This window comes from Patagioenas fasciata, chromosome 2 (assembly GCF_037038585.1).
Source record: "Patagioenas fasciata isolate bPatFas1 chromosome 2, bPatFas1.hap1, whole genome shotgun sequence".
NCBI classification, from domain to species: Eukaryota; Metazoa; Chordata; class Aves; order Columbiformes; family Columbidae; genus Patagioenas; species Patagioenas fasciata.
The window spans coordinates 145,403,026-145,419,562 of record NC_092521.1 but is presented as its reverse complement, the minus strand read 5'-3'; the positions used below and the strand labels follow the sequence as shown (position 1 = coordinate 145,419,562).

Sequence of the window (16,537 nt, the reverse complement as noted above, 5' to 3'; positions counted from 1 at the left end):
GTTTTCCAGTCATCTTATAACATTCTTAACAGATCTGTTCAAACCACTTGCTGGTAGATTTCACATATCACCTGTTTCAGAACTGCAGATGTAGTCCTCATGATGTAAAAGCATGACATGGAATTTTGCATTTGTCACTCTTGTAATAATTCCTGTTCTGCCATTCACATGATGCATCTTGCCTTTCTCCACGTTGTAAAACTCCTTTGGCACTGAGGAAAGGCATACTTTGAACTTGGGCTCACTAGATGACAGTCACATCTTCTCCTGTTCTCCCATTTATATCACTGAAAAGTCTGCTCTAAAAATTCCGTAACAGTACAATATAAGCATGACCAGTTGGTAGGAATGAAAAGTATTTTTAGCTGGAACAGAATACGTAGTTGATTGGTAAAAATAACATACAACAGCAGAAAAAAAGCAGGTCAGTACTTCTAAACAGAGTGAAAAGCTTTTGAATTTGTTTTTTCTGTACATGTAGGTGGAAAGAAAACGTTCTTAACTGGACTCAAGCCTTCTAAAAATACTACTAAAAACTCCCATGGAATATGATTCTTCCAGATTAAAAAAAAACCCAAACATTTTGTACTGTAGTATCTTGTAAAACTGTATTCAATTGAAGTATGTTATTATTTTATTCATTCATCAAGACCATCAAAAGCCATCAGGAATAATCATTCTGAATAACAGTCATGCTTCTTCTGTACCTTCTTCTGAGCAACCCAGTTACATTATAAACAGTTTGCTTTTATAACTTGAAGAGAGAAGTGTGGGTCAGCTGAAAAGCATAGGATTAGGAATTTGGATTTTTCATTCTTCCCTGATTAATTTTAAAAATATTTTCCCCCTATTTTATGTCTAAAATTTTAGCAATTGAAGGTCTTCTACTCTAATTAACCAATGATTATGTAGAACTACATATAAGTAGTTTTTTTAAATGTAGGTTTCAGCCTAACTTTTATAGTCTACAAAATAAAGCAAAATTAGAGCAAACATAAAGACCAAAAAAATAATATGCAGAAGAATCTAACTATGTAACTACTATCTTGCACCTGTTTTGTAAATCCAGTTTCCAAATATGGTGTCCTAGGCCATTACGCAATTGAGAAACGAAATAACTAACAAAACCAAATTTACATTATTAAAATGGCACTGGACAACACTCACATGTTGTGGTACATCCTGGATACTGCTTGAATGTTCTGTTGGGCCATTTAGCACATATATGGCACAACACTGTTTTCTAGATTATTATGTAACAAATAAAAATTTCCATTGCTGAACCTATTTTTAGTGTTAAATTACTGGAAATGTGAATGATTCTCCTCAGGTAGCTAAGAACTGCAACTGAGAATACATGACCTTGTGTAAAGGATGTAAGAAGGAATACAATAATATTTACTTTTTCATGAGAATTTGTGCTTTAAACAGACAAAAACCACACAGACAAAAACCCACAAATCCCACACCACTGTCTGAAAATACCTACTAAATAAAGACTTGCGGAAGAACTTACTTGGGGGCATTTTTTCACCAATTTTACCCCTCTGACCTTGCTGATGTCATGATTTACAAACTAATTTCTCATCTGTAACCATTTAAGAAAAGCAAAGCCCTGTAAGCCTTATTAGAGCCGTGTACTTTCAACATGCTCATCCTTATCCTGAAAATTCGCCTCGCTGACAAGTCAGGTCCCGATTTCTCGAGGGACAGCACATCAGCAACGTGATCAACAGGCTCTGAAGGGTCCAACTCATGTGCAGGGCAATAGCAGCCGTGTCCGACCGGCACGCAGCTTCAGGGAGCACAGGCTGCCGGACACCGCAGATCTAGCCCGAACCCTCCGGCAGCCGTGTCCCTGCTCTCCCCTCAGGCGTCCCTGCCCTGTCCCAGCGCCTCTCGGCTTGGGACACTTAGGGACGGGAGAGGCTGCAGCGACAAGCAGCTGGTCAGGCCCGTCCCTTGCCGGGCCAGCAGTCCGGGACCACCAGCCCCACCAGGCTGCAGCGGAAGCCGGGCAGCGGCCACCTCAGCCCGGCGCGGGCGGGAAGGGCCGCACATGCGCAGTTGCGTGGAACACGGTCCCACCTGGCACGGCGCGGCTGACATGGCGGCTGCCGGCAGGACGGGAGCCGGGGTGGTTTTTCGCTTCGCTTCCGCGCTCCCTCGGCCGGCAGCCAGATCTCTGGGGCCTGGGCGCTGAAGCCGCCTGCCCTCTTGCCCTGTCCTCCTCACACAGCCCCTGGGGCCCGGGCCCGCCCCCTCGCGCCTGCAGGCCGCTGCTCCCGCCCCTGCTGTCAAGCCGCCACAGGTCGGGCGTGGGCCGCGGCTCCCAGCATGGTGCGGTGCGGCGGAGCGGCCCTGCGGAAGGTCGGTGCTCCCGAGCCCGAGGAGTGGTGGGGCTGCGGCGGGGAGAAGGGCTGGCGGAGTTGGCGTCCCGCTCCCGCGGCCTCTCTGGGGCGGACTGGCGGGTCTCTCTTCCTCCGGGCTGCCCCGCGGCCCGCCGAGCCCCGCACGTTTCTCCGCCTGCATTCGGAGGCAGGAGCCCGCCGGTGCCGAGCAGGGCGCTGTGAGGCACCGCACGCGTGTCCGTGGGCGCCGGGGCCCGGCGCAGGGGCAGAGCCGCGGCCCGTCCCGCTGCCTGGGGCTCTGCGGGCCGGGCGGGCCTGAGGTGTCACTGCCGGGGAGGAAACGTCGAATATTTGTTAAAAATAACGTCTCAGAGGGTTACACGACTTTTCTGAACGTTCATTGTTGCCATCAGAGAAAAGCTCTATCTGAGCAGTTTTAGCCGCGTTGTTTGTAACAACGAACAAAAAGAAATATAAACAGAATGTAATACTGATATGAAACTACTTGTTTTGTTAGTATGGCAACTTTATAGACAATTTACGGCTCTATGTGAGAGGAGGAACTGGTGGAATGGGTTATCCTCGGCTAGGCGGGGAAGGAGGCAGAGGTGGTGATGTGTGGTTCGTTGCCGAAGAAAGAGCTACCTTGAAGAGCATAAGGAACAGGTATCCCCGGAAGCGATTCATCGCTGGAACAGGAGCCAACAGCAGGTAAGGGTCTGTTTGCTGAAAGTTCTTACATACCTCTTGCAGAAGCAAAACATAAGCTTAAATGACTAAGCCTCGCTTAATTTCTCCCAGTGTTAGAGCACTAAAAGGTGAAAAAGGAAAGGATTGCGAAGTTCATGTGCCTTGGGGAATTTCAGTTCTTGGTGATGATGGCAAGCAAATCGGTAAGAGCTTCCATTTTTTTTTGATGTATCTAGTAGATACTGTCATATATATTGATACCATCTAGCACACTTCTAACACTGGGACATTTGAAGGTTACATGTGTTGCAAAATATGTGTGTTTTCCTTTGTTTGGATGAAGAGTTGACAAAAAATACACTGTAGACATTTTTGGAAAAGCAAGGACCCCTTCCAGAAGTTAGTAGTAGTTTGTATCACTATATGCAGCAGAAACTACTGTTGAAGGCTGGAAGCCATACTGATCCTCTACGGAATCGTTAGTGACTGTACATAATTATGTGTCCATAAATTCAGGTAAGTGTCCCTGTAACTCCACTGAATTATGACATTGCCTAAAAGGCAAAGGTCCTTGTTGAGTGTCAGCATTTCAGGTTATCTAAAATACTTATCCATTTTTCACTCTTATTTTAAAGAGTGGTACTTGGTAGTAACCAGTAAGATCTTCAATACAGTGCCCTTGGAATAGCTCTCAATGGTTCCTTTGCAGTTTCTCAGTTTTTTCTTTTTATACTGTTCAGAGTTCACACTAAATTCACAAATTATTCCAATTTGAATGTTTAACAAAAATGGATGTATGGTAAGAACTTTTTATGATGTAGGCATGTCAGTGTCTAAAGGTGTCCTTAAACTATGTACCCAAATGTTGCATTTTTATTTTTTTTAAATTATTCTGACATTCTAACCCTATAAACTACTACAACCTGTATCTTCATGAAAAAAAAAAAATGTAACATCTGAAGAGTTTGCTATAGCCGTATCTCTATCAATGCAGATTTTTCCCTGCATTCTTTGAAGTATTGGAGGCTTCAGATCTACTATCAGTTCAAGAAGGACAGGGAACTGCTGGAGAGGGTCCAGCGTAGGGCAACAAAGATGATTAAGGGAGTGGAGCACCTCCCTTATGAAGAAAGGCTGAGGGAGCTGGGTCTCTTTAGTTTGGAGAAGAGGAAACTGAGGGGTGACCTTATTAATGTTTATAAATATATAAAGGGTGAGTGCCATGAGGATGGAGTCAGGCTCTTCTCAGTGGCAAACAATGATAGGACAAGGAGTAATGGGATCAAGCTGGAACACTAGAGGTTCCACTTAAATTTGAGAAAAAACTTCTTCTCGGTGAGGGTGACAGAGCACTGGAACAGGCTACCCAGGGAGGTTGTGGAGTCTCCTACTCTGGAGACATTCAAAGCCCGCCTGGACACATTCCTGTGCGACGTCACCTAGGCGTTCCTGCTCCAGCAGGGGGATTGGACTAGATGATCTCTTGAGGTCCCTTCCAATCCCAAACATACTGTGATATTGTGTGATACTGTGATCTTGGCCATACTTTGCCTGCCTGTACTTAGCACTTTTCTTGAAGTGACTATATGACAGGGGAATACTGGGGTGTGTTTTCTCTCATTTGTTTCCAAAGAAATAAAAAAAACATGACCCTGAGTGCACAGGTCTTCCAAGAAAGCATACGGAAAATTATCTTTTAATGGAAGATGGCTTTAAGTGGAAACTCACAACTGAACTACTGCAGGGGATTGTGCTTTTTTTTTTTACTAGTGAATTTATTTTCAGGAGAGCTTAATGCAGCAGGAGAGAGATTCTTAGCAGCTCGTGGAGGTCTTGGAGGCTCTTTGGCCACAAACTTCTTGCCTTGCAAAGGTCAGAGCCGAATTGTTCGTCTCGATTTGAAACTTATAGCAGATGTTGGCTTAGTTGGGTAAGTACTGTAATTTGAGAACTGACATTAGGAAACAAAGTAGTAATTTTCAAATGAGATTTCAAAGAAATTTGGGAGTTTGGATGATGAGCATTACTGTACATTTCCATTTCCACTTATATTACTTGCAGTTTGCAGATCAGGTAGAGTTTAAACCTATTAAAATTATTTTAAAGTTTTGAAAGTATTGCTTATGCTTTTGTGGGTGAAGGGTTTCATTAATCAGGGTAGTATATAATTATTCATATAATTGATTTTAGCAATTGTAGTGATTATCAAAATACTATTAGCTAATATTTATGAAGTAAGCAGAAGGTGCATAACAGAGCCAAGGACACTATCCATATTTCATCTTTGGCTTTATGGTGCTGGCACAAGTAGACCCTTTCAGTAATAGTCGTAAAGAGAGTTTCAAAGGCTACTTAGCCCACTCTTCCAAATAAACAGCTTGGAATGTTGGAAGGAAGTAATAAATTACAAACTGGAACAGTAGGACTTGCATTTCTTTTGCTGTGGTGCTTTTCAATGTTACTGCTTTAAGACAATGCAGGTAAATATATCTTTATTTGGAGAAAGCTTTCAACAAACTATGGTTGTAAAAGTCTTGGTCTGCTCAGCATCTACTACCTCTCTCCTTCTGCCCTGTGGTCCTTATAAATAAAAAGCATAGGAAACGTAAAATGACAAGGCGTTTGAGGTGGAAGCAGTATGGTTGTTATATATCATAAAGAATGGAAACTTGAAGATAGCATTGTTTTCTGTTTTGCTCATTAAAAATAGTTCTGTTAGTATCAGATTTATGTAAAGTTATGTAATTTTCAAGTAGTCTTCATTAACTACACGATAGAGAGAATATTTTTCTTGTTTTAGACTGTGTGAAAATATAGGAGTTTTGTAACACCGTTGTTGCTTTAATCCTGCATTTCGGCTGAGGCTTTCCCTTTAAAATGATTTTTTAAAAAATCATTATTAATTAGAGGAGTGTATTATTTTCTTGTTACTATCAGAGTATGAATCAGCCTCTGATAGTTTGTGGTTGTACTTTGATCTCTTTGTGTTTGTTATTTTTACTTCAGTAGGTTTGCAAGTGTTTGGCTATTAGATCAGGTAAAAAACATACAGACTTGAGAAAGGCACATCAGGTTTGGGTACAGGTTGTAATGTGTAGTGTAGGTTGCAATTTAAACTTCAAAGCATGTATTGTACCTCAGTGGAAACAAAATATTCATGTGAGTAGCTGACCAGAGTAACCTTCCAGAATGTCTTTAAGTCACCTTTCAACATCAGAGTGCATTAAAACTCCCTTCAATGGTTTTCCTGTTTTTAACAAGACTCATTATGTCTCTTTATTTTTCAAGCAAGCCCTGTATACAATCCCTTTATAAAGCCCATCAATGTAATACTAGTCTTGTTTTTCATTAGCTCATGTTCTTACTAGTTGTCCCTGCCAGCAGGTTGTGATTCTGCATGTATAGGAGTATATGGTTTTCTGTGTAGCACCTGCCTTTGTATCTTGGAACCAGTGTTCAGTTGCCCATAGTGCTAAGAGGAATGAAAGTCTTTCAGAATCCCCTAGGCCTAATGTGACAAGACTAGGCCTAATGTAACAGAAACCTAATAGAGAAACAATAGCTCTATAGAGACTGGACATGAGGCAAAGCAGGATGTCCTTGGTTTGCAAGCTGGGAAAGCGGAATGTTCCACTAAATGAAGAAAGAGCAGTGTGACTTCTGCTGTGTAATACCACAAAATGACAACATGCATGCTCAAGAAATTAGATCAAGAAGCCAACACTTGGGGGACACCAGGCTGCAAAGACCACTGGGGGCCACTAAAGACCCCCAGTGAAGTCCCTCAAATACCAAAGATGGACTGCTGGCAAAGGATGTGATTATGTAAAGAGCTTATGTTAAATGCATGAACTAAGCAGTAGAAGCAAATGAATATGCAATTGGTATGTGTAATAAATACCAAGAAGTGCAAGTCATGCATACAGTTGATTAGAGGAACTACCCTCCGAGGATCCAGTGCACTGCAATGAAAGTGCCTGTTTTTTAACATTTTCAAAACAGTGTTAAGGAGTCTTTTTGACGACTTTTTGGTATCACAGTAGGCACGGTTTTCTTTGATCATTGTTGCACTGAAACATTGTGCCGAACAACTGTCTGTGAATTTGACTGGAACGCTAGACTTGTGTGGTCTTCCATATGGAGCAGGTGCTATAAATAAGGACTATAGCTTCTCCTCTGATGTCAGCATTAGCTTCAAGTTCAACATGGATCAAGGCTATTGTGTCTTTTACAGCTCAGATTAATCTTTAAAATAAGCATGTTTTATAGTTTCAGTTTTAAATTAGGTTTCCGTTTCAATGGGTAGATATACTCTGTGAAGAAGGTTTTTGTAAAAACTACCAAATCCCTTAAGGAACTTTTTGTTGCAGTGTGCAGTTATAGCTATCCCCTGGGAAGGGAAAAGTTCACAACAGTCAAGTCTGCACAGACGAGCTCCTAGGGCTTCACTGATATTCTTTTTGGTTTACTTGGTAACAAAGCAGACTAGTCCTAATTTCAGGATCCATCATAGAACTTCATTACCTTAAAAACATACACAAACTGTGCATGTGTGTCTATATACACAAAGTCTCTTTCGTTCTTCCTCTCAAGTATATATATCTGTACATAGAGTGTTTACATATGCTTTGCTATATCAACTAAACTATAGCATTGATATAATTTGTACTGAGATCATAGAATGTTTCATTAACCATGATTCGTATACCAAAAGACTGTAAATCCCACTGATAGATGTATTTGCATGACAGGTGTTTAGAATATAAATGTAATTTACAAAATCAATTGTAGCTTGTGAAGACTGAATTCAAGTAGACCTGGATGCTTATACTCTATTTCTGTCCAAGTGACTTTGAAAGATTTCCCTTTAATCTATTACAATTGTATTTACATACCTCTCTTCCATGCATCCTTGGGAAGCATTGTTTGATTTAGAAAATTATTCCAGTTTGATTAATCATAATGACTTTGAGGGTTTGTTTTGCTTTTGCTTGTTTGTTTGTGTTAGTTGTTTTTTTTTGTTGCTGTTGTTTTGTTTTTTAATTTTAAAGTCTGAGTAAATGAGTCTGCAGAAATTAGATGGTAGCACTGAGTTTGACTAAGACAATATAGGGCAATTTGGTAATAAAATATACAGGAATCACCTGTGCTTATTCATATAAAATCCAACTTTCCTTCTAGGTTTCCAAATGCAGGAAAATCATCCTTGTTAAGCAAGATTTCTCATGCCAAACCCGAGATTGCAAATTATGCATGTAAGTTCATACTCTCATTTTTAGAACAGGAATATTTCATGAGAGCAAGAAGTCTTTTCTTTGACTTGGTTTACAGGTTTATAATAAAGAATAGGAGATAAACATGTTACCTGCTAAATACGTTGCACATAATTTTAATTATAAGAAGTACTTCAAAGAGAGAACTTGCTGTTTAAATGTCCAATTCCTTTAACCACCTCAGTTTTTCATGTGTGCACCCTCATAGTGCTTCAACTTGCAGGGTCTATTTAGCATTTAATTTAGTCTCATCCCATTTGAGCCCATCTGAGACTCTGCATGTGTGCAATATCCTCAGTCTACTGAAAATGCACCATCAAGTTTCTTTGCATGAGTATCATTATGCTTTGGAAATGGCTACCACCTGTTCTTGCAATAAAGTAAGGTTATAGTTTTGAACCTGTCCACTGAAAAATGCCATTTTTATTAGTTTTCTTTCAGTAAATTAGCATTAGCCATCTGATCATGCTTTAATTAAAATGCAAGAGTACAAGTACTGGTAATTCCTGTTGACCTTGCACCGTTCTTGATTCTCTACAGCCTTTTTCCATAGCCTGGATAATCCTTTTTGTGTCTGAGACTTCTCGGTGTCCTCTGTTCCCTTTTTGGGATGATGGGAACAGAACTGCACACAGTACCAAGATTTGGTGAACTATTGGTTTTTGAGTGTTCTGATTTTGTTCTCTCTCGGTTTTTTTCTTAATTCATTTTCCAGTGATTCTTAACATTGCATTTGCCTTATTTTTTTCTGCTACTGAACATTTGTTTTATTTAAATATGAAGTGAAAAGTCCTGCAACATTTGAATGTTTGGTAACATTAACATATTTTAAAACATTAAAAACAGTTTTGTTTTCTTCCTCTCCTTGTTTTGTTCTGTGTTGTAGTTACAACGATACAGCCTGAACTAGGAAAGATCATGTATGCAGATTACAAGCAGGTTGGTATGAAAGTTCATTCTGGTTGCTTGTTGAAGTTGTATATAATGGTTAGTTATATTGCTTAACATAATTTCAGAAAGAAAAAGGAAATTTGTATGTTTTTTCATATGTGTATCTATAATGTATGCATATAAAATGCAGTTACATGGACTTAATTAAAGTTGTGGAGACAGAACTATTTTTATAAAGTAATAAGAGAGCATTATAGCCAAATGCAGTAATATGACATTGAACTGATTTCAGGTCATTTGAATAATGGCTTCTCATTTTCCATTGTCTTTGTTCTCTGGCTCTAGTCCTACTTTATAATCTTAGAGGTGTGAGCTCCTGTGTGGAATTGAGATTGCTGTGTCCTAGTATACTCCTGTTAAGTTTAGGACTTTAAAAAAGATCTTTGTTTCAGAGACTAATCTATTATTTTTATGTCGAAGAGGCAAATTTTCTGCAAGTTGGCTATACAGAGAGGTCTGGAATGAGTAGTTTTCAGAATGGATTTTATACAGGGGCAAATTTCTCCAGTAGCTCCAGATCTGCAGCAGTGAATGACAGGGAATTCAGTGAATATAACCCAGTTATCATAACTTACCGTTCTGGCTTTCCAGGTTGGCTCCTCAAACTTCCTTTCATAGTTTGGTTCTTGCATTTTGTGTTTGTTTGTTTGTTTTTAATGAAAAGTAAAATAGTATTAAGTGATAGGGATTGCCTGAACAGCAAGGATAGTACCCTACGTGAGAGGTGCGGTACCTGGGTCCAGTTCCCTTTGTGGTAGGCTGTAGCTCTGGAGGACTGGTGGAGATACTGCCCTACCACCTGAATTTTTGTGAATCTGATTCTACCTGGCTTCTTCAGACAAAGTTGTCAGGTAATTGTGTGGTGCCTGGAATCCTTTCTACACTATCCACTGGGGGGGGAACCAACATTAAATGGGAGTCTTCCTAATAGATTTTGGACCCTGAGTTCCTGTAGGGTTACAGCAAACATTTTGATTCTTCAAGCTTGGATCTTCTTTGATGTGCTTTTATTTTGTTTGTGAAGTGTATGATACATGCAGTACTGGACTCATCACTTCCAAGATAAAAGGCGAATGCATAAAAGGGTTTCAAATGAGTTAGCCAGAACAGCATCTTTCAGGTGTGAACAGACAGAAAATCTTCTTTTCACTTTCAGAAGCAATAATTGTAGGGGGATTTGGTAGCTGCTGCTTGAAACCTTAATTTAACAATCTTTAACAAAACTGTGTATTAAAGGAAATAAGTGTAGTTTGTCAGGTTCCCTGTAGGGATGCACACATCTAAGGGAAATTTTTTGTATAATCATTTTATCTGCTAGTTTCTGGTAACATCCCAGAAAGCTGTGCTGCAAGTAACAGGATTGTCTATAGCCAAAAAAAAAAAAAAAAAAAACCCAGAAGCTACCTGCCATGGATCAAGACCTTTCCTGCTGTTCCTGGTGTATCTTTCTCCAGCAGGAGAACTACGTGCACTCCTGGCTTCCTTTTCTTCAGTCTGTTTCGTGTCATATGACCCTTATTTTTGGCTGTTTCTTGCAGTTCATGGTTTTTATATTAGTGCTGGGTGCTTTGTAGGAACTACATACTTTCTGAAATCAAGGGAACTAGTGATTCTGATCACAGGGAACAGTTCAGCTCTCAGTATTGCAACTGCTGAAAACAAAACAATGTAAGCAATTAAGAGCAATAATTGAGGTGACTGTCCTGTATCACCAAAGGGGAAATGGCTCATTAAATCTTTTAACCTGCAGAATGTTGACATTTTAAGGAAATAGTTAGTAATTTCCTTATTTGTATTAGTACATTCTAAAGAAGAAAAGTACATGCAAGTTACCTGGTGCTGTCTGTCATTACTACTTGGAGAAGATACAAAAGCAGAGGATCTGAATATGGATCTGGGTTCAGGTCTTAGTACCAGATCATGCAAACCTGCAGAAGCACTTACATTTTCTACCAGAATATCTGAACCAAGTGCCGTTTTGAGAGAATATGAGTTTGTTCATGAGCTACATAAAAAAATATATTTTGAAAGAGAGCTAATGTTGGGGAAAAAGGTAGTGATGCTGGTACTACAGCACCCTAACACATCACACCAGCATGTGGATGTTTCTTTTCTAATGCTCCAATTACTCTGTCCCTGTTTCTAGTTACAAGTCTGTGGTTTATCCAGCTGTATCTCATGTCTCTGTAGAAGGAAAATTCTGAAGCAAGGCTTCAAATATTTAGGAGATGCTAATGGTTAACAATTAGTGTGTCACATGAGTGGGAGTGTAACTCATAGCAGAAAGCCTCCTTCTGCAATAGGTAGAGCACTGGAAATTTTAGCGTGTGCTGGCTTTGGGCACTTTTAAATTGAATCCAGTTACTGTCTAAATGGGTATATGATAGATTTGAAGACCCTACTTTTGCTCTTCTTCGCTTCAATATCTGTCTTAGCTTTCTGTGAGTTACTGAGTAGATCCTTGGGGGTTTTAGTATTCTGCTCCTTTTGATCTCTCAGTTCTCCTTTACAACAGTGTACAACTCTCTTAACCAGCAGAGAAAAATGACAATATTCTTGTCCATTGTAGCAGTCTTTGCTGGGCTCAGGTTCGAAGCTGAAGTATTAATCAAAATCTCATTTCAGTTGAAGAGCAGAAGATAAATTCTTGGAGCTTCTCACGCTCAGGGGAACAATATTAAGTGGGTTTGCATTTGGAATAATGATCCTCTGTAGCCACAAGGAACAGACTTCATTTTCTTTTCCAGTGACAATTTGAATTCTGTATAAACGTGATGGCATAATCTTCTTGCCTTTCAGAGTCTGTTTTATTCTGAGGTAATAGGTGAATTTTGCAAGATCTCTGCAGAGGTACTATTACCCTCTATTTTCTACTTTACAGACAGCTATAAATAAATAGATGGGAACATGGGCAGCACAATGTCTGTGTAATAGTAGCATTTTGTTTAAATCTCCTTCTGCTGATAGATTCTGAATGTGTTGAAACAGCAAATGTGTACCGCTGGAGAACTGATCCCCCATGCAATTCCAAGGAATACACATAGTTGTAAAAGGAGTGTCTCAAAACAGATATTCCTGACATTCGTCTGTGTGGGTTCTTTTTTAATATATAAAATGATAATGTGTTGATAGTTTGAAATCACCATTTTTGATTGTTGGAAATAAGTTTGTTTGAAATGTTTATTTTCCTAGATTTCAGTAGCTGATCTCCCAGGACTGATTGAAGGTGCACATGCAAACAAAGGGATGGGCCACAAATTTCTCAAACATGTAGAAAGAACCAAACAGCTTCTCTTAGTTGTAAGTTAAATAAAATTTACAGCTTACTGAAGTCAAAGGCAGTGCAGTAAATAAAATGCATCTTAATTGCAGTGTAGTTGGAATTTAGGAAATCATTTGTAATTTGCATGTTTTATGATAAGTGTAGCTGTAATAGTGTTTTAGAATGGAACACTCAAACAACTGATGATAAATCTTTAAACAGAATTTATCATTAAAACTTGCCAATTAATTTAGAGCAGTCAAGTGTTTCAAAAGCGTGAGGTGATTTTCTTTTTCCTCCTCCCTCTCCTCCCTCTCCTCCCTCTCCTCCCTCTCCTCCCTCTCCTCCCTCTCCTCCCTCTCCTCCCTCTCCTCCCTCTCCTCCCTCTCCTCCCTCTCCTCCCTCTCCTCCCTCTCCTCCCTCTCCTCCCTCTCCTCCCTCTCCTCCCTCTCCTCCCTCTCCTCCCTCTCCTCCCTCTCCTCCCTCTCCTCCCTCTCCTCCCTCTCCTCCCTCTCCTCCCTCTCCTCCCTCTCCTCCCTCTCCTCCCCTTTTTTCTGTAAGATGCCCTTAAAAGAGAGGTTTAAAAATCAGACCTTTGAGAAACACTGTATCAGAATCAAACAGTTTGTGTTTGCAATGTCTACAGTGTCACTTTAGTGTATATTAATAGTTGCCTTCTGTTATTTGCCTAGGAATGAGAGCATGTATGTGGGAATTTTACTGCAAAGTAGTTGATGGAGAGTACCTTGATACTGTAACATAATTTAATACCACAAAGCTTGTTCTTGTGTAACTTTTTCAGGTTGATATTTCTGGGTTTCAGCTGTCTACTAAGACTCTGTTCAGAACAGCCTTTGAAACTATATTGCTTCTAACAAAGGTAAGTTCTCATCTTCCTAATTGACAGTTGTAGTTATGTGTGGAGCCAAGAAAGAGGCTGAGTTTTGATCAAGAACTTTCAAATATCAGTGTGTCTTCTGTATTTATAATATAAGGCCAGTTGACAAGCTTAGGATTCCCTAAAATGATGAAATCATTATTTTTAAGTGTCCAGATGAATCTCCTCTATTGTATGTTGGGCATAACTGCTCCTTCATTAATCTCAGCAGCATACAGGATGTGTCTTGGAGCCAAGCAAATGTGAAAAGCCACATCATTTTGAATTCCCCAATCTTGTTATATTTTAGGAAGTAGAAATACATGGGTATAGTTAAATGCCTGCCTTTATGCCCTTGCTGCATGGAATAATGGAGATGAAACATCAGACCTCAGTTTTGCAGACATTCAGTGTTTCCATCTCTTACCATTGCTTCTGATTAAAGTAATAGATCTTATGTAATTTCAAGTTTAACAGCTGTTTTCTCTCTAGTTATATGACTTAAGACAATGTATCTTCTGAATTTCAGCTATTGCTATTTATTTTTAGCTTATTCATGGTTGTGTTTTTATTTATTGACATTAACCATTAAAATGCTTAAGAATCAGAAAACTGTCCAAAGAATTTTCTTACATGTTTCATAGATCTGAGCTTTTTCTGAAATTGATTTTGTGTTTGTGGATATCAGAAAAACAAAAACAAATCTGTCATTCTTTTTGAAGGAGGCAGTTTCAGAATTGGCCAGCCAGTTTATCTGAAATATCTGTGTTTGAGCAAAAAATCACTCAATCACTTAACATTATTTTCTTGTGTTAGGCTGCCTTCATACATTAGCCTTGAGCACCTGAGTCAGTCTCAGAGCTGCGTAGGCATGAAAGACTTTAGGCAATTAAAGAAACAAGAGAGGAGATGTAAAATTGAAGCAGCACTTGTTAAACTATGTATTCTTGCTAAGACAAATATACTTGTCATTTAAGGAATTGGAGCTATACAAAGAGGAGCTTCTAACAAAACCAGCACTTCTTGCCGTTAATAAAATGGATTTACCCTGTGCAAAGGATAACTTGAATGAACTTATGAAACAGCTACAAAATCCTCAAGGTAAATTAACTTTCAACAATTACCTTTGACAAAAGTAGTAATAAGATTTCATCACGGCAACTCGGCATTGAAAAGGAGTTGGATGAAACTGAAGTGAGGTATTAAATTTGTTATTTGAACATATGTTTTAAAAGCACTTGCTGCATTTGGAGCTTTGTTTATGTGCATTTGTAGTGCTGGCTTTATTGTTGGGTAAGTATTTTAATAAAATAGAGATATGCTAGAAGATCCTTCTAAACCATAATATGGGAGAATATGTTTCCAGTCTAGGTATCTGGGATAACAGTAACCTCCACTGAAGGTACCCTTACAGACACTGATGTATATGCAATTTATCATTTGACTTTGGCCAAAACACATGAAAATTCTGGACAGGCCCATGTAGGTTTACTTGAATTTTTCTATTATATTAGGGTGGATGTCTTTCTATTTCCTGGAGTGTATAAGAACCATGAAGGGTTAAAACATCCATCTGTCATATCCTACAACTTGGGATTTCTCTGTAATCATCTTAAAGGAAGGGTATAGAATCTTCTCATGAGTGTGTAAATATGGTATAACTGCTATGTTAGTGCTTGTCTTCTGAGAATTTAGCTATTCTTTTAAAAATTAATTAAGCAAATAATACTTCTATATTAATTGCAGTTATGTTTATTACTGTAATTTATTAAGTCTGTTTTCTAAATTTAATGGGATTCTGTGGGCTTTGTACTGATACAGTATTTGGGGATTGTACTAATTCTATCAGTATGATTTTCAGACTTCCTACACTTACTACAGGAAGAAATGAGTTCTGCAAATATACTTGAATTCAAATATATAATTCCTATATCTACATATACTGGAGAAGGAATTGAGGAACTAAAAGCATGTATAAGAAAATCCATAGATGAGGAAGCAGAGCAGGAGAATGAAGAATATCGGAAAAAGAAACTACTGCTTTTACAGACTTCAGAAGAACAACAGATGAACAGAAGATAGTGTTCTTGGCTGGATCAAACACATTTCAAAATTTTTAGCATGCACATGAACCTGTTGCTATGCAGACCTTCCATTCAATTTTTCTTCACCAACACTGCCCAGTTCTCTGCTCCCTCCGTTGTCTCAGTTTCTTTTGGCACTTGGGTAGCAAAGTGGAGAAAAGAACAGGTTTTTTGATTTATGTTGGCTACTGACTCAACAGAGTAAAGACCAAAGTATGTGCAGCTCAAAGCACAGCTTAAAAACTGGTCATCCTTGGAGTATTTTTCTGCCAAATGAGAAGAGTAGAAAGAATATAACCTGCACAGGTAGCAAAGGAGCAGGTTCAACCACTCTGCATCTTCTTCCACGGGCATTGGAAACAACAAGGGAGATTTCTGATGGAGCAGTTTTCCAGGGTCTAGTGCTTCAAAGGTGAACCAGTTTTGCTACTTTGACAGGTATTGGATTGTGAGGGTTTAGTTATTTTTAAAGATTTAAAGGAAAACACAAATAAATGGCCACAAGGAAGTGACTTGTAGGAACATGAAAAAGCAAGGCTGGTGTGTAATGTTGGGGTGTTTTTTTCATACCTGCTGGTGTTTACTGTATTCCCTTTGGTCATATAAATCCTGATTCCCAATTCCCAAACTTCATTTGGGATACCCCTCTTACAGAGTTCTGGGTATACGTTACTTTTTGGTGAGGAAAATGGTTACTGCTTTTCAACAGAGCTGTACATTTTTGGGAATAGTGTTCCAGTTTTTGTATTGCAAGTAGGCACACTTATATTTTAATTAAAAAAAAAAAAAAGTAAGTCCTTTATTGTACAGGGTGTTTTCTACCTCTAAACTATTAAGTTGTTTGCAAATCAAAATAAGACTGAATACAACAGAGGCTTCTCAACTTGGTCTGGTTTTGTTTTGTAAGTATACTTGTCCAGCCCTGCTTCTCTAAATTTCGTTAAAGCAGTCACTGGGAAGAAAGGTATGATTTCTCATAATCCAGTTCTTTTATCACTAGTATCGGTTCTCATTTTTGATTTTTTTTTCTGTATTTTTATTGTGTTTGG

General features: G+C 39.1%; 1 protein-coding gene across 2 annotated transcripts; it reads left to right on the top strand.

Moving 5' to 3' along the window:
• Positions 1-2,059: 2,059 nt before the first annotated feature.
• Positions 2,060-16,371, top strand: GTPBP10 (GTP binding protein 10). Of its 2 annotated transcripts, none has more exons than XM_065832825.2 (10): positions 2,060-2,370; positions 2,869-3,062; positions 3,153-3,244; positions 4,827-4,971; positions 8,223-8,296; positions 9,201-9,253; positions 12,458-12,565; positions 13,330-13,407; positions 14,382-14,505; positions 15,266-16,371. In XM_065832825.2, the coding sequence occupies exons 1-10, from the start codon at positions 2,338-2,340 to the stop codon at positions 15,484-15,486; spliced, it is 1,122 nt and encodes a 373-aa protein (XP_065688897.1). In that variant the 5' UTR covers positions 2,060-2,337; the 3' UTR covers positions 15,487-16,371. The 2 variants fall into 2 exon arrangements, with proteins under 2 accessions (XP_065688897.1, XP_065688898.1); XM_065832826.2 differs by lacking the exon at positions 15,266-16,371 and adding an exon at positions 14,919-15,203.
• The last annotated feature ends 166 nt before the right edge of the window (positions 16,372-16,537 follow it).

Coding starts and splice junctions, on each gene's coding strand:
- GTPBP10 (XM_065832825.2), top strand. CDS start 2,338: ATGGTGCGGTGCGGCGGAGCGGCCCTGCGGAAG. Junction 3,063..3,152: donor GGAACAGGAGCCAACAGCAG/GTAAGGGTCTGT, acceptor AATTTCTCCCAG/TGTTAGAGCACTAAAAGGTG. Junction 4,972..8,222: donor GCAGATGTTGGCTTAGTTGG/GTAAGTACTGTA, acceptor CTTTCCTTCTAG/GTTTCCAAATGCAGGAAAAT.